Source organism: Sinohyriopsis cumingii, chromosome 16, assembly GCF_028554795.1.
Source record: "Sinohyriopsis cumingii isolate HCF-2022 chromosome 16, ASM2855479v2, whole genome shotgun sequence".
Taxonomy (NCBI): Eukaryota; Metazoa; Mollusca; class Bivalvia; order Unionida; family Unionidae; genus Sinohyriopsis; species Sinohyriopsis cumingii.
Genome location: NC_142976.1, coordinates 11,108,760 through 11,129,951, shown reverse-complemented (window position 1 = coordinate 11,129,951; position 21,192 = coordinate 11,108,760). Strand labels below are relative to the sequence as shown.

The following is a 21,192-nucleotide window of genomic DNA, read 5'->3' as shown; positions in this document are numbered from 1 at the left end:
AGTTCCATCCTGTACTTTATTCAACAATTAGTTGATCTTGCCGCCATGCTTTAATGTCGCGGTCAAATAAAAATAAAACAGGCTTTTGTTTGGTCCTATAAAGTTGGCCTCTTGCGGAATCATTTTCTTTTAATACCTCATTAGCATGTGTCAATGTATTCAATATTATGCCTTCATTATTGAGGATGTTGACATAAACGGGTAGGACTGTATTATATATTTTAATAAATTTAAATCTTTCGGTCTAACTCAAGTATTATCGTTTCACCCCGTTGTGTTGACCATATTGGACTTTTCTGACTTCTTATTTAACTTTATTAACGCACTATCGAATGACACGCAGTGTTAGACACGGTGCTATAGAAATTCAACTCTATTATTTTTATTATCCGAATCGGTCGTTCCTGCCTTGTCCGACTCCGATTAATCGGAAGTTCATACTATCCGGTGGAATCCGATTTCCGGATCAAAAGTCGGTTATGCCCTAAATGTGACTGGATTGGACATCATGCTACATGTCTGCGGCATGATTCCCCAGTGCTAGACATCACTATAAACTGTCAAACTGCAGACATCATAGCAATATGACTGAAACATTGTTAAAGCTACATTAAAAATCCAAATCACATACACACACACACACACAAAGGGGACATTTTTATAAAGAGAGAACCATGGGGAAATTTTGGGAAACGGGAACAATAGGGAAACTTGGAGAAATGGGGAAAATGCAGATATGTGGAAAAATGGGGATTAAATATAATACATAATTAGTATTCACGAGAAGACTGACTTGTCATTAGCTGATGAAGTGTACAAGCTAAGACTCTACAGGAATGTCTGAATCACCAGCAAATATTCTTAATTTTTAAGTCCAACTGAAAACTGCACAGATCCAGATTTGTCCTTGCACTTTGTTACGAATAATCAGTAGAACAAACAAACATAAACCCTGATCTGCCAGCACATTGTGAGATGGCAGATCAGGGTCTATGCTGTTTGCTGTTGGACTTGACTGATAAGTATGTAGTAGCAAATAAAAACTGCAAAATGACCTGATCTTCTAGAATGGTTTAACAGACCTTAAATTGTATGCTGATAGAGAGAAGGGAAGCTTGTTAGGCTGAAAGCTTCACAGACAACTCCTTTCTGCTGATTATGAGCATTCTTAACAAAGTATCTGTATATTTTCTTAATATTCCATTATTCAATACAATTTTCTGATAATTGATTTTAAACATGAATACAAAATAGTGAAATCTATTTTTCTTTTATTTCAGATATTTCACGATGGAAGACAATATTAGTGCTGTATCAGAGGACACTAACTCCAGTGCAACTGTCACAGAAACATGTGCATCTCATTCTATGGTTACATTCCAATATTACACCTGGGGTGTTGTGGCTAACATAATTGCTGTGTATGGGCTTATCGGAAATATTCTGTCCATAATTGTTCTTCGTCACTGCCAAATGCGTAACTCTACATCTTACTATCTGATATCTCTGGCTATCTACGATATATTGGTCTTGCTATCGATGGTGCTCTTTATGTCTCTGCCAACAATTTATTTGGAAAAGAATGTGATGCAGAACTACTTTTTCGCTTACAAGTACATGCATCCATTTGTTTATCCAGTGGCTCTAATTGCTCAGACAGGGACTGTCTACACAACGCTAGCTTGCACTGTGGAACGATATATTGCAGTATGCCGACCTCTCCATGCTGCAAATACCTGCACATTATCAAGAACCAAACGAGTCATATTTATTATTTTTTTTTGCTCCATTACATATAATATTCCACGCTTCCTAGAGTACAAAACCATCCAAGTGTATGATAGTTTTTCCAATGTAACAGTTCCAGAAGTAACATACACTGACCTTGGAATGAACAAAACTTTTCAGCGAGTGTATTTTGTATACTCTTACCTCATCTTTATGTTTCTTCTCCCATTTGGGATCATATCCATTTTAAACATCCTTCTTATTCGTGCTGTCAATAACGCTCGACTAGACAGAAATGTGATAAGTGCATCTGTCTCAAAGGAGAAAAACCTAACAGTCATGCTAATTGTTTTGATTAATACCTTTCTTGCATGTCAGCTACCAGCTCTTTTTGACAATATAATTTTCACCATGTCAGACCAAAACAAGCTTCGGTGTTCCATAGCTTATGTGGAATTTACAACAATCAGTAACTTGCTAGTTGTTGTCAACTCTGCCATCAATTTTATGTTGTACTGCATTGTTGGAAAGAGGTTTCGACATGTGTTTCTCAAAATATTTAATCTGAGGAAGCAAAAACCAAGATTCAAGTACACAACACATGAAAGTTCACTATATCTGCGCCAGAGAGTAAATGGCTACGGAACAAGAGTTTATGATTACACATCTTCACTTTTATAAGTCAGCGGAATACAAAAAATTTGACTGACCATCACCAAATATGTTGCACAAGAAAAATAACTTATCATATGTAATACACTTTATAAGTAATATCAGAAAATCTAACAATATTTTGACTATTAATTTAGTACTTGAAGGCTGCATACATTTCTCAAGGTAACAAGCTTGTCTTGAAGATTGCCCCTAGATAAAATAAAAGTGAAAGATAAAAGAATACCATGTCATTAAGGTTCAGAATTATTCACAATTTTCCTGGATAACAGAGACGGAATAAAAAATCTGAAGTCAAGGTTAACCATATGGAGTGGGGAAGGGGTTAGAAGAATCTCATTGATGAGCAAAATAACTATGCTGTTCTGTAACAAGTTATTCCTCTTAGTGCTTTACATAGGTAGATAGGCTTAAATTTTGACTTTTAATGGTATCAGATAATACACAATGATGCCTGTAAGCAACGTGCTGCATCAGGATTGTGCAATTCATTTTACACCATTTTTATTTAACTTAGTTGCATCATCTATATTTTTCACTTCAGTGTGTGTGTGTGTGACTTGAATTTTTGACGCAGCTGTGACAATTTTTTAGTCATATCGCTATGATGTCTGCAGTGTGGCAGTTTATAGTGATGTCTAACACTGGGGCATCATGCCGCAGACATGTAGCATGATGTCCCACCCAGTCACATTATCCTGAGACCAGGCCAACCAGTCCTAACACTAAACTCTTAATGCTGAGCACTAAGCGAGACAGCTGTTAGTACCATTTTTGTAAGTTTTAGGTATGACTCAGCCATGGATCAAATCCACAGCCTCCTGCATCTGAGGCGGATGCTCTAACCACTAGGCCACCGGAGTGGTTTTTCACTTCGGTAGTAATGGCCTTGTAGGTGCCGTATATACTCACTTAAAAGTCAAATCCAACTGCAAACAACAAATACCTGATCAACCAAAGCATAATGTGCTAGCAGACCAGGGTCATGTTGTTTAGTCTACTCATAAACTCCAAACAAATGTATAGATCCATATCTGTTGGTGCATTATGGAATGGCAGATCTAGACTAGACATGTAAGCAAGTATATACGGCATTATCTGTGTAATTGTTTTTTTTCAATGTGTCAGTAAATTTTGGGGGGAAGTATTTAATGTGTCAAAATGTAAAATACGCTAAATTATCCTAATATACATGCTCTTATTTCTTGCGTGATAACAAGATTTGTGCATATATAAATTATCAAAAGTTGTTTAATAATGGTGTTTTGAAAAGGTAAAATAAGATTTTTAAAAAACTAAGCTTCAAATTGTTTTCTTTCAACCCATTTGGTTATATACTTTTATGATTTTGGTCATGGGATCCAGTGATAGCAAAGAGTGTTGTATGGCATGAATAGGCCAAGCATCCCTTACTAAAGGAAGTTAGACCAACATTATGGTTAAATGGCATGAATAGGCAAGGCATCCCTTGCTAGCTAGACCTGCACTATGGTTAAATGGCATGAATAGGCAAGGCATCCCTTGCTAGTTAGACCAACATTATGGTTAAATGGCATGAATAGGCAAAGCATCCCTTGCTAGCTAGACCTGCACTATGGTTAAATGGCATGAATAGGCAAGGCATCCCTTACTAGCTAGACCTGCACTATGGTTAAATGGCATGAATAGGCAAGGTATCCCACACTAGCTAGACCCACACTGGTTAAATGGCATGAATAGGCAAGGCATCCCTTACTAGCTAGACCTGCACTATGATTAAATGGCATGAATAGGCAAGGCATCCCACACTAGCTAGACCTCCACTATGGTTAAATGGCATGAATAGGCAAGGCATCCCACACTAGCTAGACCCACATTATGGTTAAATTGCATAAATAGGCAAGGCATCCCACACTAGCTAGACCCACACTATGGTTAAATGGCATGAATAGGCAAGGCATCCCTTACTAGTTAGACCCACACTATGGTTAAATGGCATGAATAGGCAAAGCATCCCTTACTAAAGGCAGCTAGACCCACACTATGGTTAAATGGCATGATATTCTGCTTGCCTGACTACAGGTTAAAAGAATACATTTTGCACTAGATTAGTAAATGTTGTGCTTAACTTAGTGTCACACTCGGAAATTGCATTGATTAGACTCAATTTTATACAACACAATGGTTTCCAATATTTCTGTCAGATAAAAGTAATTGTGAGATGAATAAATGTCACATAAAAGGGCGGCTATATACATCTGGTACCATATATACCAGATTATAAGTTGAGCCCAAAGACAAAATGCACAGACCCAGATCTGCCGTGACATAATGTGCTGGCTTATCTGGGTCTATGCTTTTTGTTCATAGTAATCAGTAGAACAAAGAACACAGACCCTGATCTGCTGACACACTACACAATGGCAGATTTGGATCTTTGCTGTCTGCAGTTCGATTCAACTCATTAGCAAGTATATATGTTGTGCATGTTGGTGTTTATGTTTTGGAAGAAATTTTTTATTTGATCTAAAGTGTATGAAAAAGTTTTTATAATATATTTTGTAGTAAACCAATATCATAATTAATTTTACTTATCAAACTTGGCTTTTTATTAGGTACAAAATATATCCAGAGATATTTCTGTTAAGTGTTATCTCTCTTCTCAGCCAGTGTTATCTCTCCCCTTTGCCAGTGTATTTCCCTCAGCCAGTGTATTTCACATTTAAAGAGACAATCAATGTCATCATTTTTTAGCAAAGCAGTAAATTAATTTATACTGGTGGGGGGGGTCAGGAGCAAAGAGAGTAGCAGTTTAGAGACATGCGTGTGCTTGCAGCTTATACAATGCTCAATATATTTGCTACAATCATTGCCTAAGATAACTCCTATCAGGCTCATTCTTTTATTTGCATTAAAATCTTGATGTTTATATATTTTTAAAGCACTGTATATTGATGTTTGTGTTATAAGTCAGCTCCAACTGCAAACAACATAGACCCTGATCTGCCATTGGATAATGTGCAGGCAGACCAGGGTCTATTTATTGGTTCTAATGATTACTCTTAACAAATTGTATAGACCTAGACCTGCTGGCACATTATGTGATGGCAGATCTGAGTCTGCAGTTTGCAGCTGGACCCAACTTATAAGTGAATATATATGTATATAAGGTAATGATAATGGCCTTGCAGTATACCAAACATTGTACAGAACTGACAACACCTCAATAATTCTTGCAGAATACCAAAAGTTGTGGAGAACTGGCAACATTAATTTTTCATTCTTTGTTCCAAATGAAACTTGCACTGGATGAATCATAAAGGGCCCCAGTGCCCACAATTTGCTTTGAGAGGCCTTTAACAATGGACTATCTGATGGAAAACCTAACTTTGAAGAACAAGGACATTCAGGGGCCATAACTCTTCTAAATGATGATGTTGATTGCTAGAAACTCAGCTCATTCAAGGTCTTTTCACAAAATGGTGCATGCTAAGCTTGTTTAAATCCAACATTTCTTTGTAAAGTAACGCTTCAGATAGTAAATTTAGCCATCAGGGGCCGTAACTTCTTAATGATAATGTGGTACAACATGCTACATTTGGTTCAAAGTTCAATATTTCTAAGTGGGGGGGCCCCAAGTGGCCGAATGGTCTAAAGCGCTATCCGTTACAGATCACTACCATCTCACCTGTGTCTGCGTGGGTTTGAATCTAGGATTCGGCCAAAGTGGGTATGTGAGAAAGCTTGCCAGTAACTTCTCGTGGGTTGGTGGTTCTTCCCGGGGTTTTCCCAGGTTCTTACTCCATCATTAATACTGGCCGCTATGCATAGCCTATCGTGTGCTGAAAAATGGCATTAAACCCACAACAACAACATTTCTAAGGTGGCGCTCTGCAGTTTCATATTTTGCATAGGGTAAGAATTCTTAAGAAATTTCCCCGGCTTTCCTGTTTATACTGGCTATTTAAAAAAGACCTTGTATATCCTAGAAATAGTTCAAAGAACCTTTAATTCCCTTTATTTTGGTGTATGATTGATGGGTGCAATATGGATTATAGAGTATACAGCTTGGCCTTACTCCAAATGTGCACCTTTCAAAAAAGTGCTAGCTCCATTCGGTCATTTTCACTTCCTGAACTTCAGAGGTAAATTGTATAAAAAAGAGCTGATAACTTTTCTTACCTTTTACATATTTGGTAATTCATTCATTGCACTTTCAGAAGCTGGTATTATCTAGTCTGGCAAAATTCATTTTTCCTATTTTAATAGCGACTATGAATAGTGTACTTTACACTAATTCAGGCTGATTTTTTTTTAGTACAAGGGAGCAGTCATTTTAGTTAGCAGTGTGCTTAGATCATGTACAATTTCCAAAAGTACAATATCCAAAGAAAATGTCAGCCTTATTACATTAAAGTAGCACAGAGGTATGCCAACATTCTCTCCAACATACATGTTTTAAATGCAAACAACTTCACCTTACATACGTCACTCTCTCAAAAATACATAATAACTGGTGAGTGCCCCCTTAAAGAGAACATAGGTGGTATTATTGGATGATTTAATTTTGATTGTATGGCTGAAACATTTAAGTCGCAAGCATGAAAACATTCCTTTTGAATAATTCTCCTGTATTTACCCCCACAGAACAATATTTATTAGTGTCAGAGCCTCTAACAAGTCCAGCCCGCACCCCACCCATGATAAAAAGGGAGCTATTTTAAAAATTCAAATTACATTTTTTCAACATAGAAACCAATGTTATGCTGAAAGACAGGAACAGGAAACTAGCCAGAATTATTCCTGAGATGTCAACAATACATTTTACATTTTGAAAAGGGTTGGAACAGATAAGGTTCATAAAGGTCAAAGGTCAAAGGGTAAAAAATTGCCTATTGTTTAATAAGGAAGAAGCAAATTTGCTTTGTCATCATCTATTTTTTAATTTCATTGCAAATAAATGAAAAGAAACATTTTCAGTATATATTTCCTTTACTTAATGCAAAAGTTTTAAATTTATGTTGACTCTATTCCTATATTCTAAGACTTCTAATGTCCCCATAATTAAGGTCACTGCTCACACATACATGCCTGATAGCAAATTATGTAAGCAAGAGCAAAGAGAGCATAATTAGCTTATTTTCATGCTTAACATCAATATTAATGTACCATTTTATGCAGAACATCATACATAATGATATGAAAATAAGAAAAAAAAATTGCATACATTTTTATATTTGTTTTAAGGTGACGCTCTACAGTTTCGTATTTTGCATAGGGTTAGATTAGAATTTTAAAGAAAAAGAATTTCCCTGGCTTTCCTCACTCATTATACTGGCTATTTAAAAAAGACCTTGTATATCTTAGGTACAGTTCAAAGAACCTTTAATTACGTTTATTTTGGTGTATGATTGATGGGTGTACTTTGGGTTATAGAGTATAAAGCCTGGACTTACTCCAGATATGCACCTTTCAAAAAAAGTGCTAGCTCCACTTGGTCATTTTCACTTCCTGAACTTAGAGGTAAATTGTATTAAAAAAAAGAGCCTATAACTTTTTTACATTTTACATATTTGATAATTCATTCATTGCGCTTTCAGAAGGTGGTATTGTCTAGTCTGGCAAAATTCATTTTCCCAATTTTAATAGCTGCTACGGATAGTGTACTTTAGACTAATTCAGGCTGATTTTTTTAGTACAAGGGAGCAGTCATTTTAGTTAGCAGTGTGCTTAGATCATGTACAATTTTCAAAAGTACAATATCCAAGAAATGTCAGCCACATTACATTAAAGTAGTATAGAGGTATGCCATATTTTCTACACTGTGCTTGTTTTAAACACAAGCAACTTCACCTTACATATATCACTCTCTCAAAAGTACATAATAACTGGTGAGCGCCCCCTTAATGAAGTATTGCTGTGGAAAGAAAATGGAGAAGGATGGGCAATCAGGGGTAATAACTCTTGTACATTATGTAATGCTGGAAATAAAACAAAGTCGGGAAAACTGGCAGGAAATCATATAGAACAGTGTCATGTATCAATCAAGATCTCATCAATATCAATCAACACTAGATCTCATCAATATCAATCAATCAAAGCTTAAGTATTAAATTAAGGAAGAATGGAAATATGAAATCATCACTACTGTGAATGATGATGAGGAATGCTGCAAACTGATCTCAGTTAAGGATGCAACAATGTAAACTAAATGCCAAATTTGGCTGAAATCCAACACATATCAGTAAATTTGTGCTATGGAAACCAAATGAAGATGCTGGGCAATATGGGTATATAACTCCATTCAATGATAATGTGGAATGATCAAAACTGAATTAATTTAAAGTTTCATCAATCTAAAAAGCACAAGTCAAAGCTGGCTAAAATTTTCTGCAACATTTTTATGAAAATATCCTGCAGAAACCCAAGTCAGAAAGATGAATAATCACGTAGCCGGATTTTTACTAAATGAGACTAAATTCATAAAAGACATATGAGGGTGGGTATATGAGACACTGTTCATAACAAACTGCATTTGCATCAGAATATGTTGAATGACAAAACCAATAAAAGGTAATCCAGGTTTATGATAGAATCTACAAACCAAATTGCATTAAAATATGTTTAATGGTTCCTCAGCTATACTGCTCACAAAGATCTGCTTCAGTGGAGGTTTAAATTTATCAAATTATAAATTTATCAGTGTTTAATGCACTATATGAGACTGGGTCTATGCCATTTGGGTCAATAATATACACAGGGATATAATAGTACTGATTCCCTGATCTTATAGCACCTATTAATTTATACTGTGTGATTGCCCTTTGTCCATGGTTGAGGGTAGACTTTTGGCCTCCTTGACTATTGTCATGGCTGAGGGTTTTGTCTACCTGATTTCTGTCATGATAATTGATTGAATTTAAGTTCAAGACCTGACATCATGTATGAATCAAGACAGTCAACACTAGTGGTACATCAGTACATTCAAGACACTGAATTCAATAGAAAATTCTATATTTTTAGACTTGTGATACAACATTTAGTTTTTGTATATATTTAATTGAAAATATTGCAAGTTCCTCTTAAATTTTCACTGTGTAACATAAGGAAATAAACTATTTGTTGATTAAACTAAACTTGTTGGTTTTGCTTCTTTCTGTTGCATAGTTTCAGACAAAGGAGTCATAACAAGTGGATCCCTGATCTGCCAGTGCATAATGCATTATATTAGACTAGGTCTGTGTCATTTGGGTCAACAATATACACAGGTACACACATAGTACTGGTTCCCTGATATGCATAATGTACTGTACGAGAATGGGTCTGTGCCACCTGGTGCACATTATACACTGGTATATATAGTACTGGTTTGCAAATCTACAGTAAAATTACAGATCAGGATTGGAGAGGTCTAAAACGTAGAAATCTGTTTAAAGGAGACTAGAAATCAAAATTTTCCTTTTACGTATGTAATTCTCTACAGATTTTAATTTGAATGTCACGTTTATAAATTAAATATCGCAAGCGGGTAGTGATTTTATTGCATGGAAAATACCACGATTCCGTAAATTCCTAAGTTTTTCCGAGTTTTGATGAGACGACAAATCACATGGTACCATGACGCAATACTAGCCAGTCCTCGAATACAAACATAAACAATGGCGAGTGAGGCAGACAGAAGGAGACCACATTTGGGTTGCACATTCAAAACTTGAATCTGCAGTCTGATATAATAGTTTATGTATTGTACTAGTCAGTGCTAAAAGAAATGTTTTAGGGACAGGCCCCAGGCTGGTGACTTAAATAAACTCAAGCCCTGACTGAAATTCCACAAGCCCGGACAGTTCATACCTGTCAACTCTCAAGCCGGGAGAAAAACATCCCGATTTTGGGGGTATTTCCTCATCTACATCCTGATCTCGTAATATCTCCAAATTTTTCAAAGCAAAGTCCCGATTATTACATTATGTCTGTCAATTTTCATTTGTCAGAAGAAAAAAAAAACAACCCCAAACCATTTATAAATAGATATAATGTATGCAAGCACAGTCTAAACTGCCACAATGCAGACTTCATAGTGATATGACTGAAAAATTGTTAAAGCTACGTTAAAAATTCAAATCACACGCACACACATCTAAATCCAGCACTGGACGAAATAATTAATATCACACAAGTTTTTTTTTTTCTTCTTCAGTAATAGAACGTGAAAATTAAACATTATTCAAGTAAATTTCAGATGTTTTAAACAACTACAACAGTACTATAGCATACAAAAATTAAAAGAATAAAATTGTCACCAATTAGCTTAAATGAATGATCACTGTGAAATTTTCTCTGCAAACAAAATCGCATCTCCATTTCCGCCAAAGAAACTCGGCCAGTTAACACCTGACATTCATCTACCGTATATGTAAAGTTTAATTACCATGATTAAATTACAAGAAATAAAACAAAATATACCATGCAGTATATGTGGCCCTAAAGAACTAATTCTGAATAAATATTTTGTTCAGCAAACAGTGTTACATGCATTAAGACTTAAACCTGAAGTCCATGCCATCGTAAGTAACAACAAAATAGGCAACGTTTATTTGGCAATCAATTGCTGGTGCTTACACATACACACACTGTCGAACATGGCTTCTTTGAAGTATGTCCGAAGAGCAGTTCTTTTCACAAGATCAATGCAAGGATAAGAGTATGTTCATTAGTCACACAGGCTTCATTGTTTGCGTACTTAAATCAAAACTTCAGCTATTTTGCAATTTAGTCAGAGCTGACCAGAATATGCAAAATGGGCTTATCCTGGGGGAATAATAAGGCGTATCACATGGAGAAAAGGTACGTCCCATGGGCGCTTGCACATTGGAGCAAGGGGTTGGGGGTTGGGTTAATAGTCACCCCCCCAGTTTCTATTGTCAGCCATTTAATTTGAAACTTTGACCTCTTTTCTTTTAATTGCTGCTATTTAAACTGCCCAAGGAATAGTTTTATATCAGTTCCAATCATTACAGATTACCGTTTATACATACTACATGTATACAATGATTTTTTTTTTAATTTGTAATTTTTATAAGATTACTGAAAATTGTGTTTTCTTGAAACATGAAATGGTTTAGAATCTTATTTTTGGCAAAGCCTCCATTTGATTAAAATCAAATCTAAATTTCACCTTGGACAGTAGTGATTTGATTTAGATTGTGCCGTGTTAAGGCATGTATGTCAACATCTTGAAAATACATTTACTCATTTCACCAGCGCGATTAAAGTTTCCTCAGGCAAACAATTTTTGTTTCGACAAGCCTGACGGGCACCTCACTTTGAATACAGGATGGGCCGGAACTATAACCAGAGGGGCCCAGGGGGTCGGGCTATCAGATTTATTTTTAGCACTGCTGGTGTAGATAAAATAACTGTGAATTGATTGTTGCATTTTGTGGTCACTTACTCAGCCTTCTGAATATTTTCATAATTTGCACGTTTAACACTTTTCCCAGGATTTAAAATATTCAACATTATGTCTGGAACAGCGCCAACTTTTAGTCTAGGCCTAGCATTTGCGTGTCCTTGAGCTGCCATTTTTTCAGAATCCTTGAGGCATAATGCCCTTAACTCTGAAACAAATTTTTCTTAGAGGCACAATGCCATTAACTCTTAAAACAATTTTTCCTTGAGACACAATGCCATTAACTCTGAAACCAATTTTTCTTTGAGATGCAATGCCCTTAACTATAAAAACAATTTTTCTTTGAGGCACAATGCCCTTATAACTTTAAAACCAAATTTTCCCTGAGGCACAATGCTCTTTACTTTCTGACCATCAAAAGCAAACAGGATTCTTCCATACCTTAAATGCCAGCCCTCCATTAAGTTTGATCAAGATATGTTATTATGAAGAAAAAAACCATTTCTATCAGTCACATTGACTAAAACCTAAGTTAAAAGGTTTCATTCTACCCAGGGCATAAGTCATCCAATATCTTTGATGAAGGTACATAGTCAAGCACTAAAACATTTGTGCAAAAACCATTTTCCATCTTTCAGTTACAGTGTCCTTGACGTCTGTCATTTTGAACCCAAAATTAACAGACTCTTAACATATGCAAAGATCAAGCCATCCACAAGCCAAGTTTGTTCCAGGTATGTCTTGTAGAACTAACATTACTGTACAGAAATGATTTCCTTCTGAGTCAATGTGACCTTGAGCTTTAAATGTTTAGCTCTGAAATCAATAAACTTTGTTTTTTATCTTGTGTGCATAGTCTGATTAGTGTAGCTGGTGGAGAAATGAGCTAATGTACAGAGAAGAAATTAGTATATAAAAAAACTCACAAATGGATGGACAGACAACATCATATCTTATAGTGGGCATATAATAATTACAGGATTCACTCAAAATGTTGTTTTGCAGAGCCGTGTAATAGAGATATTAGCCTCTGCTTCATATCAGCCAAAATATTTACATCTCAATAAAATAAAATGTGCTGAACTCAATAAAAATAATAATTTTGATTAATTATGGTTTATATACACAACTTTTCATTCTAATTTCTTAATGAACAGCAACATGTATATATTAATTGTTATTACCCTACACATATTTATTAATTGTTATTACCCTACACATATTTATTAATTGTTATTACCCTACACATATTTACTGTACTTTATTAATATCATTAGGTAATAGGGCACTTATCAAGAGGGCACATCTGACTCATTCACTTCAATCTTAGGTAATCTTGTGATGAGATGACTGACTTAATTTATCCTGCAACTCATTTCAGGTTTTGATCTGTTTAAAAGGATGAAAATCAAGGTTTTATGTAGTATTTTCGATACGCATGATTAGCTGTCACTGTTGATAACTGTGATCAATCAGTCATGGTGCATGTGCTTTTATCCAAAACAGCTTCTAGCCTTTGTTTTTCTAATCATGTTTTTAACTGACCTGTCACAATGACCAAGTACTGCCTATATTACACCACACATGCATTGTACATGCTGTCCATCACCAGGGCTGCTCACAAGGCTTTTAGAATTATGTTTTTTTGTTTTTTTGTTTTCCATAGCATTGTTATCCTCTACCTCTCAATCACTGTTATCCTACTACCCACTTTAACACCTACCAAACACTCTGCTATATATTCAATTCATTGTTTGGTTTGGAAAGAAAGAAACTTCCTTAAACAAAATTCTCTGGAAGGGACTGATGTTCTGGTTGGAAAGACATTCCAGTAATTCAAGATATTATATCATTTCTTCATTTTAACTGCTGAGTGTTGAAACTATCTCTGATATTCTTCAGCAATTGCAAGATTTTCAAATTTAAAGCTGCTGTTGTGCGTCAGACTGGACAATTTTTATGTAAGATAAAAAAGACACTATTAGAAATCTTATGGTGACATCCCAATGTCATAATGAACATTTATTCAAGGGAGTAGTGGCAACATTTTCAAGATGGTCATCATGACAGAAATACTGGATATACATGTGGCACCATTTGAGAGGAGTGAGATAACAATATTTTCAAGATGGCAACCATTTTCATTTAAGACCAACTAAACACCATAAGAACTCTTCCAATGAAAATCCTATGTCAAATTGAGTTTTCATTTAAGAAGAATAGTGAAAACAAGATTTTGAAAATGGCCACATAATGAATGTCAGAACAGCACCCCATTTTAATTTAGGATCAACAAAACATTACATAATGTGTTTTAGTGAAAAACACATGCTGAGAGAAGAATTCATTTAGAAGTAGTGATGACAAGATTTTCAAGCTGGCCACTGTGGCAGCCATATTTACGTCAGACTGGCACCATTTTCATATAGGACTGTGCCATATTAGAAATGAGACTCACCATTTTCATATAGGACTGTGCCATGTTACACATCAGACTGGCACCATTTTCATACAGGACTAGCTAAACATCATAAGAAGTCATGTGATATGAAGTCTTTTGGTGAAAACCCTAAGTCAGGATGACTTTCTAATCAGGAAATAAAGCCAGATTGCCATTTTCATTTAAGACACAACTGACATTATAAGAAGTCTTTGAGTGAAAATCCCATTTTGATATGACCATCCATTCAAGAGTAGCAATAATGAGATTTTCAAGATGGCCAATGTGCTGATTATAGTGGACATCTGAGCAGTGCCATTTTCTGTCATGACCAATTAGACTATGCGTTAAATATGTGTGTAAAGTTTTATGGCAATCCTCCCAGTAGTTTAGGAGAAGTAGCGATAACAATGCTTGTGCTAATGGACCGATGGATGACAGACAACAGACAAAAGATCACGCTATAGGCTCTTCTGATCTGTGACTCGTAGAGTTTTAAAACATGTAGGGGCATATTACATTAGTAGGTCAAATAATCTGTCTCAAGTAAGAATATTTTTTCATGATGAGCAAATGTGAGATGTTCTTTAAAAATTCATTTGTTTGTTTTTGCCATTGTTGAGTAAAACTAAAGTCATAATGCTGTGGAAATCCTGATATTGTGAAATATAAGTGCACATATTGGTTCAACTCTCAACCAGGAAATTCTGCAAAGTATACATTATTAAGCACTAACTCTAGTCACACTAAATGTGTTTTTGGTAAGGTGGAACTAATGCAGTGCAGTTCCTGATGGGATGACCATCAAAACATAACAGACAGAAAATATCTAGTACATGTATATAATTTTCTTGCATGGTGGGAGTAGGTGGAGCTGAGTAGGTTACAGCATGCTACAAGTTTCTAGAATGAATCTAAGAGCTTTCATTTTTTGTCTGGCACTGGCACTGCTATAAGAAGTGGATTTTATACTGCTTTCCTGTGGTTCCATCACCTGACAGGCTATTAAGTACAACATGTGGGTTTTATACTGATTTCCTGTAGTACCATCATCTGACAGGCTATTAAGTACAACATGTGGGTTTTATACTGATTTCCTGTAGTACCATCATCTGACAGGCTATTAAGTACAAAATGCAGGTTTTATACTGCTTTACTGTGGTACCATCCTTGACAGGCTATTAAGTACAAAATGCTGGTTTTATACTGATTTCCTGTGGTATAATCCTTGACAGGCTATTAAGTACAAAATGCAGATTTCATACTGATTTCCTGTGGTACCATACTTGACAGGATATTAAGTACAACATGTGGATTTTATTCTACTTCCTTTAGTACCTTCACCTGACAGAATATTAAGTACAAGGTGTGGATTTTTTTCAAAAGTTTTTGATAAGTCACTTATATTACAATGCTTGCAAACATTTTTATAGTGACCAATGACCATAACTTCATTAAAGTAGTGCATAGCATGTTTTTCACTTTGCCATTTTATGTCTCTAGGAATACAAATCTGTAAGCAAAAGTACAAGAAGAATTTTTTAAAAATGTTTTGATTTTCTAAATTTGAAATAGCTCAGTGTAATATGACTGTAAATTCAAACAGTTGGGTGAGAACTGTAATTGGACAGATTAGTGCTATCACATGCTGCCTCCATTATATGTCTATCAAATGTCACACGCCTAATCACTTGCATTACAGTTAATCACACAAATGCAGATCCTGTGGATTTAATGGCATTGTGAATCAAAATACATCAGTCTTTTTGAAATTCCTAAATTCAACAATGACTGACAAAATAGGTCTGTAATATGCATACTGGCATACAAGCCTCAAGAGTGTGTCCAAAACAATTACATCTGTAACAATCTGATTTTGAACCTGTTTACAACTAATCATTACAACCCTAACCCTGAAACTGCCATCAAGAAAACCATACAAACTCTGCCTACACCAACATCAGACAATATATAAACTCTGCATAGGTATGCTAGAGTGTCACTCTGGTGGATCAGGTGTCCTTTCTTACATGGATTTCGGGTACATGTGTATCAAAATGGCTCAAATTACTTACTATACCTATTAATACACTATGTACTTTGATGTGGAGGAAACAACTTGATCAATTGTGACATAATAGTCAGGTTTCAAATATTTAAAAAAATCTGCTGGCAGACCACCAGGGCTACAAAGATAGTTGAACACACACAGGATGGCTTTTAAATGCTAGAGACCCAAGTGTCTGATATCACTCACCTGGATTTACATTGGTTTAAAAGGCAAATGTAGCCATAACGCTAGTACCTAGGGTTGAAAAACACCATTGTCTAGATGAATGCCAACTACTTGGTAGGTACATGACATATATTTTAGCTGCATTGTTACTTTGTGTAACTTTGGCTGGACTAAATGGTGCTATGGCATCTTTTAAATAAGTGTGTATGGAATTCATGTAACAAATATACCTATCACATCTGGTCTGATATAGTAAGGCAGTTTTGAAGAAAAAAGTTTTATATGATGGCATTTTTTCCCTCATACATAAATAAAAAAATATCCACATTTGATGGTGATAAGTATTAACTATAGATCTTTTTCACTCAACTGCTTTGGAAGTTACACATTTGCTAGAGAAGCTACCCAAGACATAACTTTGATGAAGCATGTCCAAAAAACATTCATACATTACAAAGTTTGATCCAACTGGATCAGTCCTTCTGAAGAAATTCAAAATAGGTTTTTCACATCTTTGATGTCAAAGCCACACCAATGCTGGGGGAGATTCTACTGACATAATTTTGACAGAATATGTCCAAATAAGCACTTCTACCTTGTCTGATCCAAATTTGTTCAACCATTCTAAATAAGAAGTTGAAAATAGGTCATCTACCTGGTTGCTATGCAAGCCATACCACTGCTAGGAAATAAACTCTAATAATAATTTTGATACAGCATGTCCTAAGAAACAGTCCAACAAAATTTTATATCAAAACTAGCTTAGACATTCCAGAGATGTCAAAAATAGGGCTTCCATGTTTGCTACAGAAGCCCTACTGCTGAAGTTATCATATAAAATATTTTGATAGAGCCTGACCTACTAAACAGTGCCATTGTATAATGTTGCTGAAAATCAATCAGCAAAAAAGTCCCAGAATTCAGTCGACAATTACATCTTGCTTCTGCAAAACTTTCAGTGGTCTCCATATGCCAATAATAACATTAATTATGATGCAGACATGCAATTAAGACTAAAATGATTTTAAAGTCTGGCACATTGTTGGTTCCTGTGACAGGACATAAAAGTTATATATATATATGTGTGTGTGTGCAATAAACTGACATTGAACAGTGCAAAACTAGTATCTAATTAGCCTGAGCACTTTCAACTCTTAATGAGTCTTTCATCAAAGGGAAATACAAAACACAGACAAGACCAACAAATAAAACAGAAAAACCTGTTGTGTTTGAAAAACTTTACATGACTATTTCTACAGGAATGAAACCTTTAAATTTATTATGTTCAACCAGTTTATTTCAACTTGTTGTTAATGTTGGAAAATATTGTATATTGACCTAGAAATCAATGAGCCATAACATCTGTTATTTTATGTAAATTTATGTAAGCACAAATTATATCCAGGATATTTCATTGCTATAGTATTAATTATAGGCTACTGGGTGACTAATAAGCAAATTTAGAGAACTATTTAAAAGAAAATGTATCGGCTGCAAAAAGATAATTTTATTTGTGCCTGGCAAAGCAAAGTAAGTGAACCATTACTGCCAGATACATTGCTTATTTCCTTAGATGTCACATTTTTGTACACAAACATACCACACAATGAAGGGATATAGGCGTGTAGAGTTTCATGGGAAACAAGAACTGCAGACAATGTGCCCACTCACGTCCTAGTCCAACTCCTGGAGTTTGTCCCAAAACTCAATAATTCTGAATTTAAGGAAGAAAACTATCTCCAATTCAAAGAAAATTTGATAAGTTTAGTGACACTGGGGCCAAATTACAAGTGCTATAGGAAACAAGCTTTGCACATCTCATGGGTAACAACCACAATGATCACTGTTACATGCATGAATAATCCCCTTGATTAGCCACTACCACTGAGACATCATGAGAAAATTATTCAATCCATTGTTCTTATTTGCATACATACCAATCTACATGCACAGCAAGCAATAAACATGCTGAGTAACCTGTAACATTAAATATATTGCAGACATGATAGCAATATCTGAAAAATTGTTAAAGCTACGTTAAAAATCCAAAACACACACACACACACACACACATATATATATATCCATGGGATAAAATATATTTGTTCCTCACTTGGACCAAGCAAATTTTCTGTTTATTTTAAGCTCAAGGATATCCTTATTGGCTAGCAATATGTATAACAGTCTGATGTAGATGATGGTATCCTGTATGATGATGTTTATATTCTTCTATTTTATTTGCACAGAAAATATCAGTAGTCACATAATTCTCTTTCCACATTCAGAGTGTAAAAAACACATAAATCCAAACAAATGAAGAAAAAATCGTAAGCACATTGTGGAATCTGAAAATGGCACATCTGCATAAATGGTAGCAATGTTAAACAGTAGATGGAGCAAGTGACACAAGGGCAGATTAAATTTCTCGGTCATAATGTTATCAATGTCTACTGACTGCAATGAAAAGACTATCAAAAATGGTACTAACAGCTGCCTTGCTTGGCGCTCAGCATTAAGAGGTTAGTGTTAGGCCTGGATGGCCTGGTGTCTGGATAATGTGACTGGGTGCAACATCATGCTACATGTCTGTGACATGATGCCCCAGTGCTAGACATCATTATAAACTGCAAAACTGCAGACATCGTAGTGATATGATTGAAAAATTGTTAAAGCTATGTTAAAAATCCAAATCACACACACACTGACTGCAACGAACCAATATTTTAAGAATTCACTCAAGTGAATAATCAAAATTATTTCTCCTGGAAAATCCAATAAATCATGGACAAGCATAAAAAAAACAATATATATTCAGTCATTAACATTCATATTTTATCACTGTATAAATCTTTTTATTCAAGCTTTCAATGCAGTGTCACCAGAAAAAGATTTATGGTAGGCTAATGTATACAGTGTGCAAAACTTATACCATCAAGAACTAAACAATGAACACAAAAACTTAACCAACAGTCACTGAAAACATGAAAAATAGGTCACAGTAACTTTTCTGTTGCAAGGATTTGTTAGTATCAAAGAAACATAAATGTCTAATCTTTATGTCTCTACATTAAAGACACTTTTTACATATTTATAATTAATTCTGACATATAAAGATTGTTTAAAAAAAGTATAATCCATAAATGTTATGAACTGTCAATTGCACAACTGCAGTGTTTTCATAGCGAAATTCTAGTATTAAGAAAATGAAAAAATAAACTTTTTCGACCAAAAAGTTACCTAACTTTGTCTTCACTTAAGACAAATGTAAATGTTGATGCATGCTTATTAACTCCATCGGCATATCAGAATGAACTTAACCAGCTCCTGCAGCTTTGAGAATTATTTCATCAGCATTTGCCCATTTAGAGCACATGACCTGTGTATTATCTTCATTACCAGGAAAGCTGATGTACATGATCATTATGTTTTGAATAGCTCTAGTTCAATACTGATTGAAATTAAGTTCCCACCAGGTAATAAAATCTGTAACAAGGCTTCTAATTACATGTAAATTCTTGTTTTCATGGATACAGTACAAGCAATGTGTATTATTGTATCATGGAAAACTTGTGTTTCCAGTGGAAATTAATCCATCCATGCTGCTGTCCATCATAGACTGGGTTTCCAGTGGAAATTAATCCATTCATGCTGTTGTCCATCATAGACTGGGTTTCCAGTGGAAATTAATCCATTCATGCTGTTGTCCATCATAGACTGGGTTTTCCAGTTGAAATTAATCCATCCATGCTGTTGTCCATCATAGACTGGGTTTCCAGTGGAAATTAATCCATTCATGCTGTTGTCCATCATACACTGGGTTTTCCAGTTGAAATTAATCCATCCATGCTGTTGTCCATCATAGACTGGGTTTCCAGTGGAAATTAATCCATTCATGCTGTTGTCCATCATACACTGGGTTTCCAGTGGAAATTAATCCATCCATGCTGTTGTCCATCATAGACTGGGTTTCCAGTGGAAATTAATCCATTCATGCTGTTGTCCATCATAGACTGGGTTTCCAGTGGAAATTAATCCATCCATGCTGTTGTCCATCATAGACTGGATACAGCAGTCAACATGGATGCCCATATCATGGCTTGTAGTGAATGAATTGAGTTTTACTGCCCTAGTTGCAGCAGTATAATTGTGTAAAAGTGGACATTGCATGGAACTTACCTATTGCTTGAGCAATTGTAGACAGTGCAGAATGCTGTTTATAGGTTGTATCCCATAGGTTGAATGCTGTTTATAGGTTGTACACAATGCCATAGGTTGAATGCTGTTTATAGGTTGTACATAATGCCATAGGTTGAATGCTGTTTATTTTTATTTTTTTTAAAGCTGTGTAAATATTTTCATTTTGGTAACTGCAGCGATATTTTCATGATGAACAGGATCAGTGGTATAAATCTGAAAGGCATTCAAACTAAGACACTTTCTGTCAAATTTGATCAAAGTCTGTTAAATCATTATTGAGAAGGCTATTAATGTTTCTTATATTTTTAATAAAAGAAACTTTATTTGATGGCAGATTGGTATCAAATGTACACATGTGAAGCCCTTTATAGCAAAATGCTTTCTGTCAATTTCGTAAAATTCTAAAGAGTGGTTTTTGAGAGGAAATCATTTAAAGTTTTTCCATTGTTTTAATCTATGGCCATATCTGACAGCAGATTGGTACCATTTGCATAAATTTAAAAGGCTTTCATGACAGGATGCTTTCTATTA

The 21,192-nt window shown here is 35.2% G+C and overlaps 2 protein-coding genes across 2 annotated transcripts in view; one reads left to right on the top strand and one right to left on the bottom strand.

Annotated features, from left to right (window-relative positions):
- Positions 1 to 21,192, bottom strand: part of LOC149779943 (leucine-rich repeat and coiled-coil domain-containing protein 1-like) — a 476,629-nt gene that overhangs the window by 365,175 nt on the left and 90,262 nt on the right. The gene's annotated exons all lie outside the window — the stretch shown is intronic.
- LOC149779944 (FMRFamide receptor-like) lies at positions 1,291 to 5,204 on the top strand. The gene has a single exon (XM_089936641.1). It carries the CDS (start codon positions 1,291 to 1,293, stop codon positions 2,407 to 2,409), a length of 1,119 nt encoding a protein of 372 aa, XP_089792767.1. The 3' UTR covers positions 2,410 to 5,204.

Bases quoted from the DNA above. Each gene is read 5' to 3' on its own strand.
- LOC149779944 (XM_089936641.1), top strand. From the start codon at position 1,291: ATGGAAGACAATATTAGTGCTGTATCAGAGGACACTAACTCCAGTGCA.